Source organism: Primulina huaijiensis, chromosome 8 (assembly GCF_012295235.1).
Source record: "Primulina huaijiensis isolate GDHJ02 chromosome 8, ASM1229523v2, whole genome shotgun sequence".
Lineage (NCBI taxonomy): Eukaryota > Viridiplantae > Streptophyta > Magnoliopsida > Lamiales > Gesneriaceae > Primulina > Primulina huaijiensis.
In genome coordinates this window covers 22,324,633-22,347,879 of record NC_133313.1, presented here as the reverse complement: position 1 = coordinate 22,347,879, position 23,247 = coordinate 22,324,633, and the positions used below count along the sequence as shown (strand labels likewise).

The 23,247-nt window shown below is 33.6% G+C and overlaps 3 protein-coding genes across 9 annotated transcripts; 2 read left to right on the top strand and 1 right to left on the bottom strand.

The window, feature by feature from the left end:
- The first annotated feature begins 770 nt into the window (after window positions 1-770).
- Window positions 771-8,195, top strand: LOC140982599 (transcription initiation factor TFIID subunit 4b-like). 6 transcript variants are annotated; one of them, XM_073449170.1, is made up of 17 exons: window positions 771-876; window positions 962-1,031; window positions 1,178-1,289; window positions 1,736-2,481; window positions 2,601-2,696; window positions 2,788-2,872; window positions 2,968-3,062; window positions 3,135-3,599; window positions 5,021-5,133; window positions 5,221-5,311; window positions 5,431-5,566; window positions 5,680-5,735; window positions 5,823-5,879; window positions 6,012-6,152; window positions 6,250-6,315; window positions 6,387-6,645; window positions 7,473-8,195. In XM_073449170.1, the coding sequence occupies exons 2-17, from the start codon at window positions 993-995 to the stop codon at window positions 7,637-7,639; spliced, it is 2,724 nt and encodes a 907-aa protein (XP_073305271.1). In that variant the 5' UTR covers window positions 771-876; window positions 962-992; the 3' UTR covers window positions 7,640-8,195. The 6 variants fall into 6 exon arrangements, 5 of the variants coding, with proteins under 5 accessions (XP_073305271.1, XP_073305273.1, XP_073305274.1 ...); XR_012176314.1 differs by having other exon boundaries at window positions 777-1,031; window positions 7,473-7,744; window positions 7,818-8,195; XM_073449169.1 differs by having other exon boundaries at window positions 780-864.
- Window positions 8,196-8,875: 680 nt separating this feature from the next.
- Window positions 8,876-10,811, top strand: LOC140982360 (transcription elongation factor SPT4 homolog 2-like). 2 transcript variants are annotated; one of them, XM_073448841.1, is made up of 6 exons: window positions 8,876-9,133; window positions 9,221-9,312; window positions 9,426-9,481; window positions 10,201-10,262; window positions 10,492-10,561; window positions 10,649-10,811. In XM_073448841.1, the coding sequence occupies exons 1-5, from the start codon at window positions 9,023-9,025 to the stop codon at window positions 10,549-10,551; spliced, it is 381 nt and encodes a 126-aa protein (XP_073304942.1). In that variant the 5' UTR covers window positions 8,876-9,022; the 3' UTR covers window positions 10,552-10,561; window positions 10,649-10,811. The 2 variants fall into 2 exon arrangements, with proteins under 2 accessions (XP_073304942.1, XP_073304941.1); XM_073448840.1 differs by having other exon boundaries at window positions 10,636-10,811.
- A 423-nt stretch (window positions 10,812-11,234) lies between these two features.
- On the bottom strand, window positions 11,235-12,403 carry LOC140983140 (uncharacterized protein At2g23090-like). Its single transcript, XM_073450058.1, has 3 exons — window positions 12,272-12,403; window positions 12,143-12,183; window positions 11,235-11,630 (listed from the first exon to the last, which is right to left on the bottom strand). Exons 1-3 carry the CDS (start codon window positions 12,342-12,344, stop codon window positions 11,514-11,516), a joined length of 231 nt encoding a protein of 76 aa, XP_073306159.1. The 5' UTR covers window positions 12,345-12,403; the 3' UTR covers window positions 11,235-11,513.
- Window positions 12,404-23,247: the final 10,844 nt, after the last annotated feature.

The following is a 23,247-nucleotide window of genomic DNA, read 5'->3' as shown; positions in this document are numbered from 1 at the left end:
AGCAAACTGTCACATGAGGACATGAAAAAAATTAATAAGACACCAAAGAAAATTCACAATTCGATAATGAGTTATTTCTAAACTTTAATTAATTTATATATATAATAGATTTAATTTACATAATGAAAAGGTAAATAAAAAATCTAAAACATTGTATTAAAAATAACATATTATAATGTGAGTAGACATAAAAAAACCAAATACTAATTTACATAATGAAAATATATCATTGGATAAAAATAACATATTATAATGTGGGTAGACATAAAAAATTAAATACTAATAAGCACACATATTTAAAATATGAATAAGGAGAAAGAAAAGACACATTTAAAGTAATCAATTAATATAAAACAAACCATTAATAAAGAGAAAAAGGGAAATTCACATATAAAGTCACATATTTATATATATATATATATAAATATATAATATATAATAGAATAATAGATAAGTACCAAATGTTTGCATATACTGAATAATAATGGGTGATTGGCACCTATTTTTACTATAAATATAATTATTAAATTTCGTAAACTACAAAATTCAAAATTCGATCCATAAACTACTAAAAACATAAAATGAAAATAATATTTTACATGAATTTAATAAAGTCTACCAAATTCAATCCTCGGATTCTAAGATTATTTTTTCCATTTTTCTTACATTGGGTTATTTGAATCGGTAAAAAGAAAAAGACGGAAAAGCTAAAAACCTCGGTTTCTGGTAAAATTGGAGCAACCAAAGCTCGGATTGTCATAAATTTTTAATTAAAAAACCCCTTTTCATCTCTTTTATTCAAGCTCACTGCCGTCGTTTTTGTCTTCCTCAATTCTCCCAGTGCATCGAAGACATAACAATTCAGTTAATTTTCAAAGTATTGATCTTTATGTTATGTCGTCCTCTCTCATAATCTTAGAACGCAGCCCTAAATTGTTTACTTCCGTTTCATCTTTCTCAGGAAAACACCAAAACAGTAGGAGCTGATTTTGATGGATCCTAATATTATGAAACTCCTTGAAGAAGAAGAGGTTTCCCACCATTTGTCTGCACGATTTTCTTTCCTTTACTGCTTTGTCCATTTATGCTTTGATCTTGGAGTTTTCAAGCATTCGAGAGCTTTTTTTTTGGGTGATTTTGTTTTCTCATTTCGATTCATTCTTGGACGGTTTCCTAGGACGAAACAATGCATTCTGGGGCTGACGTGGATGCATTCACAGCTGAATTGAACAGAGACATTGAAGGCGGCAATGCATCCAGATCACATCAGCCTTCTGATTCCAATAGCGGTAATCGTTTTCTTTTTTTGGCTCTACAGTATTGATTTAGCGGCAGGTCCTGTACTTGGTGAATTGCCAGTGGAATTTCAGGTTCTTTTTCTTGTAATTTTTGATGGTATGTTTTCGAATATGATGGATATGCTCGCTCGCTGACCTGTGATTTTGTATAGAGCTCGGAGATTTAATGTGTATTGGGTGCAAATTACATTTTTGGGAAAAAAAATACTTTTAAAATTTGAAACTAGCAAGGAACCAACTCGGCCCTGCTCCTGATACCACGTTGTAGGAATGGGAAAGCTTTTAGGACTGGCTCACTTTTAACAATGGCCAAAATCAAGTTAACATCTAACTGTACTGTTGATGCTTAATTCAGACGTCCTACCACCAATTTCGTTTTTAGATTCTCAACATGTCTTGATACACTGTATTCCCTAATGCACGCATTCGAAGTGCAGAAGCCTTATCTCAGGAAATCAGTCGTACGGAAAGTCAATTTCTTCAGCAGTGGCAAACATCTAGCCATGATGGAGACATTAATTTTCGAAGTGGGAAAGATATCTTGACTATGGAGCCAAAGGTTCAGCATCCTACTCAATTGGAGTTACAACAGGATGGGTCTGATTTTAAAAGCGACACAAAGGAAGACGACTCAACCCACGAGTTTAAAAACTTTCCTTTGCTATCCGCCGATCGCTCTCCTCAACCACAAGATGACCAGAACACTCTACCTGCATCCCGACCTATTGGTGTGATAACTTCTGGAAAGAATCCTGTCCATATCCAGGGACCTGACAATGAGTCATACTCAGAAAGGGAATCAGAGTTGTACAGATTACAAACTGTGAATAGTCCACAGTCCAATGCAACGGGGTCAAATAATCTAGTGCCCTTAGCTCCAGAATCAAATGATCTTCAACCCTTGTCTACCGGAAAAGGAAATCAACAATCTAATATTGGAATCAGTAATGGACAGACCATGGCTACAATGAATCAGCATGCTCTGGAAACTGGGTTGAACAGCCAACAGGCCGCAACCTCGGGTATAAGTAATCAACAGTCACTGACAAGTAGTAATCAACAGCCTGGTACCTCGGTGAAGTTGAACAAACAAGTTCCTTTTGGCATGTTGCTTCCTATTATACAGCCACAACTGGACAAGGACAGAGCCATGCAACTTCAGACTCTCTACTTCAAGCTTAGGGTGGTTTTCAGATCTTTTTCACTTCTTAAACAATAGCCTTTTAAGAATGCTTACCTCAAGTTTATAAAATTTTCATATTTTTTATTGATATCATATAGCAATGGTGTATGTTTTTCCAGAAAAACGAGATCTCTAAAGATAATTTTGTCCGACAAATGAGAAGCCTTGTCGGGGATCAGATGTTAAAGATGGCTGTGTATAAATTACAGACTCAGGTATGTGACAGTATAATGTTCGATGAACTTTTGTCTTTAGTTTGAAAATCTGTTAGTTGAGTTTAGGTTAAGTTGAGGGTATGGAATTCAGGCTGCCAAGAACTTGCAGACAACCCCTAATCCGCATCAATTACAGCCTTCAGCCGGAGGACGGCAATTGCAAGGGTCATCGAGTGGTGCCTTCTTTAATGAAACCTAACTTGTTTATCAACTGTTTCATAAACCTCAATGATTTTCTGCTGACAAAACACCTCTTTTTTTTTATTTGCAGCACAAGTGTTGACAGATTTAAGAAATCCAATGGCTGATAGTAATACAGTTGAATCGCACGTGGTGGAAAGTCAAGCTGATTCACAAGGATTGCAAGTAATTCTATTGTGAACTTCAAGTTTGAGTGCTTTGAGTCAGTAGAATAAGCATCATGTGTTTCCAATACAGGGACTTGATAAGCAGCAGCATTCACACTTCTCACAAACATCTTTTCCCACATTTGGAACTTCTGGGAGTAATTACTCAGCCTTTTCTGCTAAAAATTTTAGCTCTTCAACATCTACGCGACCACAGCTTCATGATTCACAAGTGAGGCAGGCTTCAGCTCATCCGAATATAATATCTAATTACTCGGGGCCAACAACCCAGAATACAAATGTGATGAACATGGCCAAGTTTGAGAGGCCATCTTCTTTTAGCGATCTTAAGAAAACGCAAGCAAGAAGACTGACTCAAATGACCAGCGACGCTGAGCTTCCACAGAATCTAGCCGAATGGGCATCGCCCCCTGGCGTTTCATCGTCAATGCCATATGCAAAGCAAGAACCGGTTGATCAATCAAGTGAACTACCACCCAAAGCCCAGTTGAATTCCTCACTGGGGTTATCAAATTTGTCTTCTTCGCAAAACATGGTAATTACAAGCTTGATGCCCTCATTTATTACAGCTTGATGAGCATAATATTTTGCGACTTTTAATAGTATGTGGCTGTCTAGTTTCTCTGTCATACTCTTGTTGTTTGGCTTTCAGACCAGGTTTATGCGTGCAAATATATCGATTTGCATAAAGAACTTTTGCTTTGGCAGTCAGTCTGATGCATATGAAGCAAAGAAGTAATATTAACATGAAAATCTAACTGATTTAACATTTGGATAGCTGCTATGTGTGAGTGGTCGACATTTCAAACCTTTCTTATCTTGACTGTTGTTAATCACTAGATTGAACCACGTGCGTATGTCGTAGTAAAAGCATATCATTTATTGTTATATATTGAGCAATTTTTCAAGGTGTTATCGCATTTGAGTTATTTTACTTTTTCTGTGGTTATCAACTTGTTTTAAAATTTAAATTCATTTAGCCTCTTGTCGCGTGTTATCTTTTGTTATTCCACCATATGTAGAAAAAAAAGATTCAGAGAGAGAACTAAATGTAATTTCTCATAGAACACTTTTAGTTTTTTGGTAATCTATCCTTTCATATGGGGTTGCATTAACCTCCAGAGGTCTTTATTTTGCTTTGTAAAAATAATGCTTGCAACTAATATTGATTCTTTCTGTCCAAAGTACGATAGTTACATATGGGTTGCATAATTCTTCATTGTTCATTTAATGGAAAAACTGAAGGTTATTTTTATCATATTTAATTCTTGATACTATGAATCTCATGCTTTGTATCGTTTTTATGATATATTCATTGGAGGTTCGGGACTAGAACCTACCACCTCTCCCATAAATAGGAGAGGACATGCCATCAAGTCAAGAGGCTTTTGCCAAACTGCTCTATCTTGTTGAGGCTTAGAGTTTTTAGTTTAATCATTGTTGTTTTCCTCCTCCTCGATTCAGCCGAAATAAAAAATATGTGACATGAATGTTGAATCGTAGGATTATTGGCAAGTGGTCCATGGAGAAGGACCATGTAACTTGTAATGCAATAAGTTTACCTGACCTCGTAGAGCCTACAGCTGGAGAAATCATGATTTATTTCTATACTCGGAAATCTCTGTGAGTTTCTAGAAAATAAATTGAGCTTTAGAATTTTTTTATACAACAATTTACTAGCCGAGGAGTTCCAGTGAGATTTTTGCTTAGAGTGGCTGTCCTTGTTAAAAATTTTCACTTGGCTTGGCTGATACACTCAGCTGCTGAATTGATTGCCCATGTCCTCATCTTACTTTTCTGCTTATTGGATTTTTTTCTTCCTCGGACATTTTATTGCTCGAGCAAATATTTTTTTCTTATTATAAATTTTATCTCTAAGATATCATGACTGTTATTATGTTAGCTTTTAGCGCTTTCTCTCTTTTTGTATCCCCTTTCTAATTCTAAGAGTCTCAGATGTCTTCCTTGACTGCTTCCATCGGGCCTGGAAACTTCAAGCCTCCCCTTAAAAAGCCTCTGGTTGGCCAGAAGAAGCAAATTGAAGCTCCTGGTTCTTCTCCTCCATCAAGGTAAAATCATTTATTGATGCATATCAGGAAATCTGCTTGAAAATAAAAAGCTTCAGCATATGTAGTGCTGAATTGTAAAATATTCAGCAGTAAGAAGCAAAAAGTGGCTGGAGCCTTTTTGGATCAAAGCATTGAACAACTCAATGATGTTACTGCAGTAAGCGGGGTTAATCTCAAGGTAACTCCTTCACGCTATGTTTGGAAAATATTTATGTTTTTCATCAACTCAACCCATTTTTACTTGTATTTGTGTATAACCATTGATTCGTTTTTCTTATCAACTAAATGCATGAATAGGAGGAAGAAGAACAACTTTTTTCTGGCTCCAAGGAAGACAGTCGGGCTTCAGAAGCATCTCGGCGGGTTGTTCAAGAAGAGGAAGAAAGGCTGATTTTGCATAAGATTCCACTTCAGAAGCTAGTGGCAGAAATAAGTAATATTTCTATATGAACCATCTTTGCTTGGATTATCTGTTTACATCTTATTCTGCATCCGACTTGGTCTCGTAAATATTATAATTTTTGTGTTATGTCTGCTCTCTGGCAGTGGCAAAATCTGGTTTGAAGAATATGAACAGTGATGTAGAGCGGTGCTTGTCGTTGGTAAAATCGAATTCTCCATTACTGCATTTTTACGAAAGCCTTGTCAGACTTTATTTATTTATTTCTGGTTGAGTGTTGTACACTTAGTGTGTGGAAGAGAGAATGCGCAGCATTATAGCTAATCTCATCAGACTGTCAAAACAGGTTTGTTTTCATAGTTTGCTTCATTTGCTTTGCAAATATTTTTCTTCTTTTAGCATTTTTTGTGTGAAGACTTTCCTTTATCGGATTAAAACGTTTCAGTTAATCTTTTCTACTCTCTAATGAATACTGTAGCGAGTTGACATGGAAAAGTTAAGGCACAGAACTATCGTCACCTCAGATGTTCTGCAAAAAATCACAACTATCAACCGTAAAGCTCGTGAAGAATGGGAGAAAAAACAGGCAGAAACAGAAAAATCTCAGAAACTGAACGAAGTAAGCTTCTAGAACACTCTTTAGCAATTCAATGTGGATTTTGCGCTTTTATTTAGTAGAAACTGAGTGAATGTCTTTCTTATTATGTGGAATGCAGACTGAGAGTGATTCTAGTGTCGATGGTGATAAGGAAAAGGATGAAAGCCGTACAAGATCAGCGAAGGTACTGAGAATTGTTTTTTCTCCTAATGTTTGGAATTCCTAATATATTTCTAAGTTTTCTATTATCTGCAGGCTAACAAGGATGAAGATGATAAGATGCGAACTACAGCTGCAAATGTTGCTGTTCGTGCTGCTACTGGAGTTGGCGACATGCTTTCAAAATGGCAGTTAATGATTGAGGCCAAGCAGAAACTGGGAGGAACTGAAACTCTCTCTGGTTCCCAAGCTGGTAAAGACATGGCAAGAAAGCCTTTACCCACATCCACGAGGAACACCAGGGAAAGTCAAGAAGCTGACAAACGAGATCGTTCACCAGCTTTAAACACTCCTGGTATGTTGGCTCCATAAAGAATTTTGGGAAAGAGCCTATACCTCTTCTTTTTCTTGAGAAATTTCCCTTTCAATCGCTATGTTGTTTTATCTACTTGTATGTATGTTTTGTCAATGTCTGGGATCACACGCAATTTGCATGTCCATAAATCTGAGAAGAATATTCAAGGAATCCTGATTTTTGTTATGGTTTTTGGTGAGGAGAAATATTTTTTTTCTTTTTCAATCCCAAAATCATCTCTGCTTGAGTTTGGAAAAACTAGTATACCTCAAATTTTCAAAGATTGAGAGAGGAAGATTGGATTGCTATTTATATGAAGCATTGTCGTTATTTGAAAAGTAGACGTGACATTTGACTGAAAGAAACTGTGGAGCATATCATTTCTATTGGGTGAGAAAATGGGGGAAGTGGATTGTGCTTTTCAAATTTTATACCAATAAATACCGAAGAGTGTTGCTTTTTTCCTTTGAATTCAGGGCAGAAAGTCCACAAAAATCTGTTTCAACAATTAGATGACGTCCTTTACGTTTCTTGGCATTTATTTGGATTTTGAAATCTGTAACATCTTGTTGGGGAATTTTCGTCATATTTAGTTGCGGTTAACTTTGTTGGCAAAATAGATACGTCATGTTGTTTGCTTTATGGTTATTTAGCTTCTTATATACTTCTCTCTTGAGGTGATTCTTTACTTGCCAAAATAAAGGGAAATGATTAGAGGTACGCATTGGGCCATGGGTTGTTCGACTGAATCGAAGTTTGTTTATATGATACTGTGATAATTGTACTGCTGGTTCTCGCCATGATTATTGATAGTCTTGTACATGCAGCATCTGCAAGAAAAGTTTTAAGAAATCAAATCGTCATGCCTCGGGTGTCTCGGAGCATCTCAGTTAAAGATGTGATTGCCATCTTGGAAAGGGAACCTCAGATGTCAAAGTCTACTCTGATATACCGATTGTATGACAAGATTGGTGCCAGTGCTACGGTTGAATGATCCAATTTGCTTATTGTTACAACCACAAGATAGTGTCAATATGAAAGTCCACGCTGGTATTTCACTTGACATACAGATGATGATATGTGACTAAAATGCCGTGAGGTTTGACGTGCTAAATGATTTACTCTTCTTTTGTTCCCATTTCTGTTGGTGATTGGTTTGTGGGACCTTGCAGATTATGAAGTGCGTGGACAGAAAGGACGAAAATCCCAAGTTTTTTTTAGAGTCCTAATCTAAAGGGGGGGTTATCCAACTCGGGCAGCTCACATGGGAATCCCGGATGAGACCACCGAGCCAAATGCTCGGTCTCGAATCCCAAGTTGTGATTGCATATGTTTGTATTATGCAACTGTAAAAGGGCTTCGTGGGAATTTACTGGTTTTTGCAAACCAAAGCCTTTCCTTGCTTTGGGATCACACTTTCATTTTCATAACTAGAATTTCGGTTTCATTGATATTCGATTGTTTCATATTCCATCATCCTTTATTTATTTTTCAAATTTGATTAGAAAGTTGCATCGAACGTTTTGCAACAATGTAATTTTGTATTTATTTATTAAAGAGTAGCAATATTTTTGTTTCGATATTCGTGGGAAGCGAAAGTGAAATTTTGGATTAACGGCGATCTAATTAAAACACATTGATATTATATATACAGACGCACAAAAATATTTTTCAGGATTATTTTTAATTTAATTTGTAAAGCTCACTGTGACGGACTTAGCTAAGTACAGTTGCGGTCCCATTTAACCTTTACGTGTATTAGCAAAGCAGCCTTATAGAGTAACATGAGTGGTTATGTGAATATAAATAGACACGAGTAGCTTGGATAATTTGTAAAGATATAAAATATCACAACATTTGATTGAGTGGAGAATAAATTGTTCAATTATTTAGTTCAAGTTGAGTGATACCCCTATCTCATATATAAGTCCTTTTACACTATCTAGATCTTTTTATTATAATTATAATTATAATGGTAAATATGTCAAAAAAAATTTCACAACATTCTACGTCATTTCAAATAAATTTATAATATTCAAGTTTTGTCCGCAATGTTCAGAGATCTTTATTACGAACCTAGAGTATTCAAATCCTCCCAATGTTTTAGATCTTCAAGTGAAAGCTAGAGCTCTTAAAAGGGTTTCGGTCGTCTTCAAGCTGACAACATCTTTGCATGTTGTTATACCTATTTGTATGTGTTATTGTTGAATTAATATGATGGAACACAACTTATGTTATGTGTATTTCTTATTTTTAACACATTGACGACATTAATCTATTTGTTGAGTGATATTTGTTGTGGTGCTATAAATGGGGAAACCTCAAACTGTCTTTGTTGAACTTCTGTACTACTTAAAGCTCTAGCTGTATCAAAACAATGGCAAATCAAGATAAAGTAGGAGGCGTCGTGGCAGCACAGCTACCCACAAGCTTCGGACATGAACTCCGAGCCTGCCTCCGATGCCGTCTCATAAAGACGTATGACCAGGTTGGTTTTACCTTCTATTTGTTCCCTTTCGATTTCTTGTTCATTATCAACCCTAAAGAAAAAGAAAAAGGCCTAATTTCTTCACAGTTTTTTGAATCGGGGTGTGAGAACTGTCCTTTCTTTAAGATGGAGGAGGATCCTGAACGAGTAGCTGACTGCACTACCCCCAATTTCAATGGGTTTGTTTGTTTCTCTTTTAATTTACTTAAAAAATCAAAAATAAAAATGCTCAAAATGAGTAAAGAATTCTTTTGTGAAATCTATCGCATGTTATGATTTTATTTATGGGTAGGGTAATCTCAATCATGGACACAACTAGGAGCTGGGCTGCCCGCTGGCTTCGCACTGGTATTTAACTTTATACTATTGCTTTCGCTATTGTTTATTCGAATTTTTGCGTGTATAAAATGGTTAAGAAATTCGGTAACAGGTAATTATCCTCCAAAGCATAATGTAGGTTACTTAATATATGATTCTTGCCTACGACTATCTTTGTTGTTCATCCAAACTAGTCAATTTCACGGCTTATGAACAGTGACTTTTCCTAGATGGCTCTGAGCAATATTTCCCATTATTTCAACTGACTAGGTAGGTGCATTGTTACTTAAGTAGAGTGCTTGATGTTACTTTTCAAGCCCATTTTTAAGCAAACTGCCTGTCTCCGTGTTGGAGACATGGGTCATCCGTCATTGTAACTAGTGAAGGACATTGAGGGAGATGACCGCTTGAGCGATGGCTTACGCGAAGACTGGAAGAAAGATCACATTAACGACTAAGTGATTTGATTATGGATCTCTTCTGAAAACTTTGGAAGGAGTTTGTTTTTGGTACTTGAAATTCATTGTTGAAAATTTATTAACTGCTCCAAGTCATTCATGGAAGATCATTTTGTTATTGCCTGCTAAGTTTTTGGTACTTTAATGATCAAAACTTCATTGATGCATCGCTCCATTCATTTTCATGTTGTTCGGTCCTACAAGTATTTTTGTCATTGTTGTAATCTTTTTGTTATGATGGAAGCTTGGATCTTGATCATATCAACTATGTTGCTTTCAAAAAAATTTCAGGGAAATTTATTCCTGGTTGCTATACACTTGCAGTTTCAGAAGAACTCCCCCACGACCTGCAGGTATGCTAGATCTAGTTTATTTTCCAATAAATCAGCCAAGTTACACAAGCATTCAAATTTATTATCCATTTCCCCATTTAACGTTGATTAATTTGTTAACCGCTGACTTCCGTTCATATAATTGCAACAAAATACCCTTCTTAGCCTGGTAGACATGTTTTGCTTTCTGTACTTATAAGCTTCTTTTTCCGTTGTTCTTGAGTTGAATCGATTCTGATAAATATTGCAGAATATTTGTGAAGACCAGCGTGTACCATACGTTCCACCGAAACGTTCCCAGGGATCTTGACATCTAAATGGTACATATACGAGTTTGATTTACGTATATTTGATATTCGAGGGAGCTTCTTGCTAATTATATCACCTGAAACAGTTTCAAAACCCAGCTGGGCATATGCTTGTAGTAGAGATTTCCATTTCTGAAAATTAGTTGATGGAGCTGGAAAAATTAATTTATGTAAACATTGAGAGTTAACATTATCTACCGTGGAGCTGGAAATCATGTAACCCAACGTTTTATGCACCTAGAGTTGAACTGCAATTTGTGCTTATGAATGTTTGACAAATTATTATAATGCATGATGTTTAATTTTATTTTTATCGATAACCCTCAAATCTTTAGCATATTACATCATTAACATATCAATTTTATTGTTGCAAGTCCGCTTCCAATCAATTCTAATATTTGATGAAATTCATCAAAATCTTTAAACCAAATGGAGGTAGTAGCATAGCGCAACCCTGTTTTCCAGCATGTTGGCCTTGTGGTCGAGGCATCGAGCTCACGATTCGTATATAAAGTATCCCATGCCACTTAATTTAATATATAGCTGGTACAGTTCTAATGAACAATATATATTTGATAACTGATTCAGGAGGCGGCTGATAATGGATTTATATATTCATTTTTTACCATAAGAAAATCAAATTATTGAATATGTTCATCCTACTGCTGGATTATTAGATTGAATAAGAGCAAAAAGAGAAATTTCCCATATCATTTGAATCATTGAAAACACCCAAATGCATCTTACTATCATAACCAAACAGTAGTGTGCTACCGATAGCCATCAACTCAGGTAGTTCTTATCATGGCAAAAGGAAAGAGGAGACAATATAATGCAAACATATACTATTTATAGTTTCAACCCAATAAACCAGCAAAAGTTTACAACATCAAACCAAGCACATTCACAGATTTCAGGCACAGTCGGAACCATCCGATTTTCAAGACTTTACCAGAACTTCACATCATTTCAGGTGGGGAAAACAGGTGTGGAGATCAGCCTTTGGATGCTTAGCTTCAGCATGCTCCTTGCATTTTACCTCGGAAGTAGTACAGATAAAAGTTTGCATGCAAACCTTGCACTGCAGATGAGCGACTCTTAAGTTTGATCGCTAAACGATAAACGAACTACACAAACACCACTGCAAAATTCAAGAAACTGGTTTCTATTCCTTTAACCTCGTAACAATATTGTTCTAAAAATTTAAAGCCTTTGTTTCATAACAAATAACAAGTCATTTAATCAACTATATAAATTTGAGCCGGTAAACCAAGAGATGGTAGATTTTGCTACACCTATTCATCAGCTAATGATCATCACATCCCACTAATTAATAAAACAACAAGGGGAATTATTGTTCTCTAGATGTTCACAGTATTAATAAACTGAGGGAACATTTTCTTTAGCTATTATTTTATTCAAGCGTTTAATCACAATTGGAGCTCTAAATTCGAAGAAAGAAAGAAAAAAAAAATCACTCCTTGAAACATAAACCGAAGCAAAACCTATAGAAAGTTCAAAAATTACCCCAAAAAAGAGAAATCTAAACATAAAACTCGGGGGGAAGAACAGGTATCAGAATTAATAGAGAACCTGGATGGACATGGCCTTCTTGTTGGAATCCAGCTGACTTCCTGCACAGAAAATCAAGAAACGTCAAATCTTGGAGAAACCCTATCTCGATCTCATAATTTAAAATAAAATTATAGAAATGGGTAATACCCTTATTGCCTTTCATCTTCTCCGCGTTCCTCTCCCGGGCCATCTTCGATTTCTGGGCGTTGCCTCCGCCCATAGTTTCAATTCTTTTAGCAGAGCAGGTTAGGAAATTGCCGCATAAATACGTATACACAAATGATATATATTCTATTATTTTATAATAATAAGATGAGTCAACTAGGAATGTAACCGAGTCGAGCCGAGCCGAACTCTTGAATGTTTGAGCTTAGTTCGTTTATAATCGAACCGAGTTCAAGCTTTATTTAACAAATATATGCATGGCTCACGAGCTTATTCAAGCATTTATCGAGCCAAAACAAGCTTAATAAATATGAATTATACATTTAAATTTTCATTAAATTAATTAAAAAATAAATTATATATTTAAAGAAAAATATATTATTCTTATTAAAATTTGTAAATTTATTATAATAAATAAATTTAATAGATTTTTTTATATATTTCACAAATAATATGCAAAATCAATAAATCAAATATCAAAACTATTATTTTTTCATCTAAAAGATTACTCATGAACTTACCAACGAACATGTTCACGAGCTAACGAGCCGAGTACTGGATAGCTTAAGTTTGATTTGTTTATCTTAACGAGCTTCATTAAACGAGCTCAAAATGAGCTTTTATCGAATCGAGCTTCGATTAGCTCACAAACGGTTTGATTCGTTTACATCCCTAGAGTCAACCATCTCTTTTTTATAAATAATTATAAGAATAAAATATTTTATCAATAATATTTTATTTATTTATTTATTTATGGTGTTGAATGTATTTAATTTTTAATAATTTATGTTAAGTGCAGTAGATGATTTTCTCTCTGAATTTTCTTACTTTTAATTGGTTAAGGAGCCCGCTAGTTAAATTTATTATGAATTTTATTTTTGTTATAATTTTTTAAAAATATAATTATTTCGTTACTTAAATAAAGCAACCTAATACTATTGATTAAAAAAATAATAAATCATATGAAATAAACAAATAACAATAGTAATAATAATGGAGTGGGTCTCATGTGAGACCGTCTCACGGATCTTAATCTGTGAGACGGATCAACCCTACCCATATTCACAATAAAAAGTAATACTCTTAGCATAAAAAGTAATACTCTTTCATGGATGACCCAAATAAGAGACCCGTCTCACAAATACGACCCGTGAGACCGTCTCACACAAGTTTTTGTCATAATAATGTTACAAGCATATGTATAATCTAATAATTTTGAAAAATATGGTGGGACCCTGTGGCGCTGGAGGAAATAATCACGAAATTCTCTTGTTTGTGTTTTTATGGGTTGGGAGTCAAAAGGTGGAGAAGAAGAAATAATGACCATTTTTATTTATAGGTCTTATTTTTTCTTCCAACTATCTCGTATTTCCTTTGCATCAAATTTCATCAACTCTCACAAGTTATTATTATTCTTTATATTACAATTTTATTTTATTTTATTTTTGCAATTTTATGTTACAATTGCAATAATGGTATCTGATGGGTGGATGGCAAAAGACTTTACATTATGGGATAGAACATGGGCTAACCCAATTTTTGAATTGGGCTTTCGTAAATAAGCCTTCAACAAGGAGCTGGGCTGTATATGGGCTTTCTCCTAGGTATTTTGATATTTTTGAAAACAAATCTTCGTTCTCGGTGATTTTTCTTTTTAATTAATTAAATTATTGAAATACTTGTGTGTTTCCAGGTAGACCAAGTAACTACTCCATTTCTCACCAATCATTGTGATTGTGGGAGTTTAACATTTGGCACGTAGTAGCTTAGATATTCTGTGAGTCGTTTGCCATAATAATATCAAAATAATAGACTTTAAGCAAAACAATTTACTTCATTTTTCATTTTTATCTTTACAAAAATTCTCGTGAGACGGTCTCATAAGTCAATTTTGTGAGATTGATCTTCTATTTGTGTCACTCATGAAAAAATATTACCTTTATGAAAAAATGTTACTTTTTATTATAAATATGAACATAGTTTACATGTCTCACGAATAAATATATGTGAGATAATACCATAAGAGACTAATTCATTCATCTTCATTTGTGTTGTTTGTTGATAACAAAATCATAAAACTTAAGAATAAAGAGAATTGCTCACATTTTAGTCTAACGTAACTAATATGTCGTAATTAGTTCAGGGTGCTACGTACTATAGTAGTGTATAAAGACTACTGCCCTTTGTTTATTGGTATATCTGTAAACCTTGACTTAATTGGACGCCTTTTGACCCAAATTCCAAATTTTTTCCTTCTCTTATCTTTAAAAAAAACATATATTTTTCATTCTTTTGTCTTAAAAAATCCAGCGAATATTTCAAGGAAGAGGGCACTCTTGAAAGTATAAAATAGCAATTATTATTGAGAGATATATATTTAACTACTACAAAACTTTTATAGAAAATACAGATTTTAATGTTTATATGAAATGAATTGAAAGTACTAATATTTCTTTTTTGTGCATGAATATCATTAATAAATTCAGAATAGATACATACAATACTTTTTTTAAAAAAATAGATACACACAGGTATGCAATGTCTAATTGCAACGTGACCAGTCAATTCTCATTTCCAATAACTTGATTTTGTTTTATCCCATAGTAATTTAATACAAAACTTGAATTTCTCAAGGATCAAAATAAATTTTTTTTTATCCGATCNTAATTAATATATGTTACCAATTTATTTTGTATTTAACATAAATAGTGATCCTTCAATTAAACTTGGTTGGATTGTCATTTAATGTGTACGTAAGTGTTGAATGGTTGGAGGCAGACCATACGAAAACAACAACAATTATTGTTTTAAATTTAAAATATTCATTACGTTGTACCAATCAACACACCATATAATTTTTTTATTGATGATATATTTTAGATAAATCTAAAAGTTCTTCTAGCTTCCAATATAATAAAATAAAATGATGCAATAAAGTGGACAGACCGAACTTATAAGATGTAACTCGTTCTATCTCTTCCAGAGGGTTTTTTTTATATAATGAAAATTAAACTTATGTTTGTATTGAATTTATTTTATTGTTTGAATGAATTTACGTATGATATATTTTAAATATATTATCTATAACTATTTAAATTTAATAATGATTGAAATGCATCTGAAATACATGCAGATTATCTTTCAAATTCATTCTGTTCCAAAGTGATTGTATTAATAATATTCATTTCCGTGGTAAATTGAGTTAATTGACCTATTTCTACTTTGGTGAGAAAATTATAATTACTCCATAAAATTAAAGAATTTTATTAATATTATACGAATAAAATCTAACTTTTTCTTTTTGAAAATCAATTCTAAATTTTGATCCTCAAGTTTATAATTTATTTATTATTAGAAAATTAAATATTCAACCTGTTTTCATCTAGCTGATCATAGATCGGAGAAATTTAGAGATAATTTCACAAAATTTGACTGATAAAATTTAAATACATGTAAAAACCTTTTAATTTATATATATATTATTAAGTGTGAGACTCTTAGACTAACTACCTTAGAGTACACCATAATATTTAATTCCATAATTATCTTTTTTATCCTACTAAAAACCTCTTCAAATCATCTCATATTTTACATAGAAAAAATCTAAACAAAACTTCATTTTTAAATCGAACAATCTTTCTAAATTGAAAATAATTTCGTGTTAATGGTATGTATATCAACTCATTCTTTTATATAAAGTTGAATTTAACGTCCCTGGGACTAGTCATTAGTCAATAAAGAAATCTAATACACTCGCGCGCGCATAATTCTTCGAGGCGGACATGATTCGAATAATGGGGAATTTAGACATTGAATCTGGTCAACTATTTGGGAAAAAGATCATTGGGAAACTGGTCAATTATTTGGGAATCAGATTTATCCAGTGCAAATTAAAAAATATTGATCCTGAATTCTTATATCATAAAAAATTGAAATTATTATGAAAAAATAAAAATTTATGGTAAAAGTAAAAATCTCAAACTCTCAAAATTTACCAAACTACACACTTTATAAATTTTTTCTCTCTCAACTCAATTGTGCTTTTCTTCACAAATGAGAAATCTATTTATAGAAAATCTTTACAAATAATCCAAAAATAAATTCATCATTACCTACATCATCACACTCTAATTTTCAATATTTACAACTCTTATTTTCAACATTCAAATATTCAATACACATGTTTTAAATATTAATTTTCAACACTCTCCCTTGTGATGATGATCATAATGATTGTTTTCATTACATATTTTTATACTGGCTCGTTAAAAACCTTACTAGGAAAAACCCATTGGGATAAAAACCATAGTAAGGGAAAAAGAGTGCAGTCACGTAAAATCCCCCTCATGTTGACACGAACAATTCTTCACAAATTTCGTAAATTGCGCATCCCAATATTATATATATACTTTCTGAATATTGTCGTTGGAAGTGCCTTTGTGAAGAGATCTGATGATTTTTCACTTGATTGAATGTGATGAACATCAATATATTTATTCTTCTCAAACTCCTTGGTGAATGCGAAGAACTTAGGAGGAATATGTTTAGTTCTGTCGCTTTTTATGTATGATTCTTTCATTTGAGCAACACATGCAGCATTATCTTCATATAGTATCACGTGCTTCTCGTCAAATGATAATCCGCATGATATTTGGATATGTTGGGTCATTGATTTTAACCACACACATTCACGACTTGCTTCATGTAGTGCAATAATCTCGGCATGATTTGATGAAGTTGTTACGAGTATTTGTTTCTGTGAACGCCAAGAAATTGCAGTGCCTCCACGAGTAAATATATATCCAGTTTGAGAACGTGCCTTGTGTGGATCAGATAAGTATTAAGCATCGGCATAACCAATTATACTTGGATTAGCATATTTTGAATACAAAAGTCCCAAGTCTGTCGTTCTTCGTAGATAACGGAATATATGTTTAATTCCGTTCCAGTGTCTCTTTGTTGGATATGTGCTAAATCTTGCCAATAAATTTATGGCGAAAGATATATTAGGCCTTGTACAATTTGTAAGATACATAAGGGCACCGATAGCACTTAGATATGGTACTTCTGGACCAAGAATATCTTCATCATCTTCACATGGACGGAATGGATCTTTTTCTATGTTTAATGATCTAACAACCAATGGACTACTTAAAGAATTTGATTTATCCATATTAAAACGTTTGAGGATCTTTTCTGTATAATTTTTCTGGTGAACAAATATTCCACATTCTTTTTGTTCAATTTGTAAACCCAGACAATACTTGGTTTTTCCATGATCTTTCATTTCAAATTCTTCCTTTAAGTATGACACAACTTCATGAATTTTATTATTCGTTCCAATGATGTTTAAATCATCAACATATACAGCAATAATTACGCATCCAAATGTTGTTTTCTTAATGAAAACACAAGGGCATATTGAATTATTTACATATCCCTTTTTCATCAAGTGATCACTTAGCCGATTATACCACATTCGGCCAGATTGCTTTAACCTATATAACGATCTTTGTAATTTCACAGAATAACATTCTCTGGATTTTGAACTTTGTACTTCAGGCATCTTAAATCCTTCAGGGATTTTCATATATATATTACTATCAAGTGATCCATATAAGTAAGCTGTAACAACATCCATAAGACGCATTTCTAAATTTTCAGATACTGCCAGGCTAATCAAATACCGAAACGTAATTGCATCCATCACAGGAGAATACGTTCATAATAAATTCCAGGCCTTTGAAAAAAACTTTGTGCAACAAGTCGAGCTTTATATCTTACTATTTCATTTTTCTCATTCCGCTTTCGAATAAAAACCCATTTGTATTCAACAGGTTTTACACCTTCAGGTGTAAGGACTATAGGTCCAAAAACATTACGTTTATTTAGCGAATCCAATTCAACATGGATGGCATCTTTCCATTTTATCCAATTCTGCCGATTTTTACATTCACCAAAAGATTTTGGTTCATGATCTTCATTATCATTTATGATGTCGATTGCCACATTATAAGAAAATATATCATCAATTTCTTCTATATCTTTTCGGTTCCATATTTTTTCAGTATTAGTATAATTGATAGAGATTTCATGATTCTCGTCAGTTTGTGGTTCTGACAGAACATTTTCATCATCATGTGTTTCTTCAGGAACAACATTTTCTATTTTGTGATCATCATGTGTTTCTTCAGGAACATCATTCTCTATTTTGTGATCATTGTGTTTTTCTATGAATTTCTTTTTCGAGGATTTTTATCCTTGGAACCTACTGGCCTTTCACGCTTCAGGCGTTTTACGACATCATGACTTTGTTCAATTTGTTTATTTGGAATTTCAATTCGAGCAGGAGCATTTACAGCATGTATATATGATTTAGTTACCCCTTTTGCATCTGTAAATGCATCTGGTATTTGATTTGCTATTCTTTGCAAGTGCACAATTTGCTGCACATCTTTTTCACATTGTTGTGTTCTTGGATCCAGATGTAACAATGATGACACATACCATGTAATTTCTTTTTTCTGTATGTTTCTTGTCTCCCCCTAACATTGGGAAGATTTCCTCATTAAAATGACAATCAGCAAAACGTGCTGTGAACACGTCGCCTGTCTGAGGTTCAAGATATCGAATGATTGTTGGACTATCATAACCGATATAAATTCCAATCTTTCTTTGAGGTCTCATTTTCTTTCTTTGCGGTGGTGCAATAGGCACATACATCATACATCCAAAAATTCTCAGATGAGAAATGTCTGGTTCTTTACCAAATGCAAGCTGCAATGGGGAGTATTTATGATATGCACTTGGTCTGATGCGAATTAATGCAGCAGCATGTAAAATTGCATGTCCCCATATAGAAATAAGGAGCTTTGTTTTCATAATCATTGGTCTAGCAATCATTTGCAGATGTTTAATCAATGATTCATTCAATCCATTCTGTGTATGTACATGAGCAACATGATGCTCAACAATGATTCCCATAGACATACAATAATCATTGAAAGTCTGGGAAGTAAATTCACCAACATTATCAATTCTAATTTTCTTGATTGTATAATCGGGAAATTGATTCATCAATTTTATTATTTGAGCAAGTAATCTTGCAAATGCAACATTTCGAGTTGATAATAAACATACATATGACAATCTGCTGGAGGCATCAATCAATACCATAAAATATCTGAATGGTCTATATGGTGGATGGATTGGTCCACAAATATCACCCTGAATACGTTCAAGAAACATTGGTGATTCATTTTGGATTTTTGCTGGTGATGGTCTTATAATAAGTTTTCCAAGAGAACATGCTTTACATTGAAACTTATTATTTTGAAAGATCTTCTGGTCTTTCAACGGATGACCATGTGTATTTTCTATAATTCTTCGCATCATTGTTGAACCAGGAAGTCCTAATCGATCATGCCAATTGGTTAGTATTGAAAATTATCAACTACCATTTTTGATTCAATGGGACGTATATGTGTATAATGCAATCCAGTAGGGAGCATTGGTAGTTTTTCAATCACATATTTCTTTCCTGATTTATATGTGGTATGACACATATATTTCTCATTCCCTTCATTCATTGTTTGAGTATCATACCTATGGAAATATATATCATTAAAACTCAACAAATTTCTTCTCGATTGTGGTAAATACAAAGCATCATTGATAAAAAATTTGTACCATTAGGTAACAAAAATTGTGCTTTACCACATCTTTTAATCAAGTTTACAGGACCTGATATTGTATTCACCATTGTTTTTGTTGGTTTTAGTTTCAAGAAATATCTTTTATCTCGGAGGATAGTGTGCGTTGTACCACTATCAGGTATGCAAACTTCAGCTTGGTTCATAGCATTTTCCATATTTGAACTTCAAAAAAAAATGCAATGAAATAAAATTACTGACAACATATTTATAAAAATAAAATACAATACAATACATATTTAAAAATATAACACACTATAAAACATTATCATACGAGTACATGAAAAATAAAATATTTTACGTATTTATTCCACCAGCAAATTGATCATTATCTGAGAAATCAATCAGAAAATCTCCAGCATCAAAATAAGTTGAATCACTCAAAGGTTCACTGTGTTCAGCGAAGTTGGTCTCCTTTTCTTTCTCCTTTATTGTTTCTTTATAAAGTTTGCAAAAGTGCTCAGGGGCTCGACAAATACGGGACCAATGTCCTGGAGTACCACATCTAAAACAAGAACTGTCAAATCTTTTTGAGTGATTCTCATTAACACTCATATTCTCATGATGCCTTTTCGGCGGATGGTTTGGGACGCTCTTTTGAGATGAGTTATCGAAGTAACTATCTCGATTATTTTCAAAATCACGGCCGCGTCCACGACCATGACGACTTCCACGACCACGACTTATATTTTGTCATCGACCAAAATCTTGTCTATAACTTTGATTTTGGTTTCCAGGTTTAAATTCATTTTTGCTTATGACATTTACTTCAGGAAATGCCGTTGAATCAGTGGGTCGTGCCTGATGATTTCTCATTAACAGCTCGTTGTTCTTTTCCGTCACAAGGAGACAGGCGATAAGTTCGGAATATCTCGAAAATCCACGCACTCTATAATGTTGTTGTAGAGTTATATTCGATGCGTGAAAAGTGAAAAATGTTTTTTCAAGCATTTTTAATTTAGTAATCTCGTGCCCACAAAATTTCAGTTGCGAGATTATTCTATACATCGTCGAATTGTAATCACTGACTTTTTTAAAATCTTGGAATCTCAACGTATTCCATTCATCCCGAGCGGTCGGAAGTATAACTTCTCTTATATGTTCGAATCTTTCTTTTAATCCCTTCCACAAAGTCAAGGGATCTTTTTCAATCAGATATTCACATTTTAATCCCTCGTCGAGATGTCGACGCAAAAATATCATGGCTCTTGCCTTTTCTTGTGATGTGCATATGCCATTTTCTTTTATGGTCTCATTTAGACCTAATGACTCAAAATGCATTTCTACATCGAGAGTCCAAGGCATATAATTTTTTCTCGTAATATCAAGAGCAATGAATTCGAGCTTTGCCAAGTTTGACATGGTGGTACTAAAAAAATTACGATGCATTTTATTAGTTAATGAATATTGCAATACAAAGTAATGGATAAACTTACAAGCAGTCGTAAAAATAAAGAAAACACACGAGGAGGATATTCTCCGATAAATACAAGATTCGTGAGTATGATAACCAAAATAATTAAAAATAACCTTGAGAAAGCCAACTTCTTTTTTTCTTCGAAAATTTGATGAAGAATAATTGTTTAGAGAAGAAGAGAAAGTTGGAGTGATTGAATGTGTTTGTGATATCATATTTATAGGGAAAAAACTAGCTGTTTTGTTACCGTTTATGACCGTTGGTGTACAAAAAAATAAATGTATGTATTTGTATAATTTTATGGTAATAATATGGTGTATATAATATTAGTCATGTTTTAAATAATTGTGGCGCCCCAAACCTCGCCACATAATCATACAACACGTGACGTCATATGCATAAAAATTTTCTTTTCAACGACGTAATAATATAATGCATATACAACAAAATAGTGCAATCACCACACTATATACGTCAATGCAGCAGAAACAGTATAATAAATACACACATACAACTCAAGTAAGATAATAAACTATACTGTCTCTATCTACTATCAACTACAGGACTGTTTGACTAGACACACCTAGTCCTTCACCACTATCCTGTCTCACAGCAGAGTCCTGTAACTTGTCCAACAGAAACAGCCCCCAAAGGGTGAGCATACACAACAATCATCATCGTAATACATAACAGTTATATTATCAACAATATAAAATATAACTGGAATGATAACAGAAATACTCCCTTTGCTGTCTCTGGACAATCAAACCACCAACGATATCAACGTCATCACTCCCATACCACTGCAACAACAACATCGACGATACGTTGCACCCCAACACCGGCGACAGCAATATCGTCGAACGAATAACATCAACGATACGTCGCACCCCTACTCCGGCGACAGCAATATCGTTGAACGAATAACATCGACGATACGTCGCACCCCAACACCGGCGACAGCAATATCGTCGAACGAATAACATCAACGTGACGTCTCCCAACAAACGACAGCCAACAATATCAACGATAATAAACAACAACATATATAATATCAAATCACCAAATACCAGTGATTTATCATCGTTCAACGCAATAGTATTCACCAATACTAAACAATAACAACATATGCTCGTACGTCAACACGTACCTGATAATCGAGTATATATATAATCTGGCTATTTCTTTGATCCCGAGGCTTGTGTTGTATCTAAATAATTCAACGACAATTATTAGATCTTTATCACTGTATCAATACAATCATAACATCCTCAATATACAACATCAAATAGCCCAACAATAATTAATTTAACAACATATAAAACTCGATTATAAATTCTTATCGTTCATCAATTTAATCGTCTAGTGTATTTAATTCACAATACTACCATCAAATACACACTAATTAATTTAACATTAAATAATAGGCTATTTTACAACACCCGTCAAATTACGAAAAACTTTATATCAACGTGTAGCATATACTTCGTAGACTCCGAATATATAATCAAAATTAATAACAACTGACAAACAACTCACCAATTTCAATTCAATGATTAAAAATCCATAATTATAATAAATTAAGAATAATTCAAAACAACATCACTATAATCATCTCTACTTCGTTAAAATCATACACTATTCAACAATCTTCAATTTCTGTATGATTTAACAATTTATCGGACTTTTTTCTAAAAATCGACGAAATTCAAACATCACCAAAACTATAAAATTTATACCTCAAATCGAAGACCTCGTGTCAACGATCCCAAAACTGAAGTCGGTTCGTCGATTGGATAAACCGATAAGTCACAAGATCGAAAAGAAGA

Coding starts and splice junctions, on each gene's coding strand:
- LOC140982599 (XM_073449170.1), top strand. CDS start 993: ATGGATCCTAATATTATGAAACTCCTTGAAGAAGAAGAG. Junction 3,063..3,134: donor CTGATTCACAAGGATTGCAA/GTAATTCTATTG, acceptor TTTCCAATACAG/GGACTTGATAAGCAGCAGCA. Junction 6,316..6,386: donor GCCGTACAAGATCAGCGAAG/GTACTGAGAATT, acceptor TATTATCTGCAG/GCTAACAAGGATGAAGATGA.
- LOC140982360 (XM_073448841.1), top strand. CDS start 9,023: ATGGCAAATCAAGATAAAGTAGGAGGCGTCGTGGCAGCACAGCTACCC. Junction 9,134..9,220: donor TCATAAAGACGTATGACCAG/GTTGGTTTTACC, acceptor ATTTCTTCACAG/TTTTTTGAATCGGGGTGTGA. Junction 9,313..9,425: donor ACTACCCCCAATTTCAATGG/GTTTGTTTGTTT, acceptor ATTTATGGGTAG/GGTAATCTCAATCATGGACA.
- LOC140983140 (XM_073450058.1), bottom strand. CDS start 12,344: ATGGGCGGAGGCAACGCCCAGAAATCGAAGATGGCCCGGGAGAGGAAC. Junction 12,184..12,271: donor GAAGATGAAAGGCAATAAGG/GTATTACCCATT, acceptor TTTTCTGTGCAG/GAAGTCAGCTGGATTCCAAC. Junction 11,631..12,142: donor AGAAGGCCATGTCCATCCAG/GTTCTCTATTAA, acceptor GCTCATCTGCAG/TGCAAGGTTTGCATGCAAAC.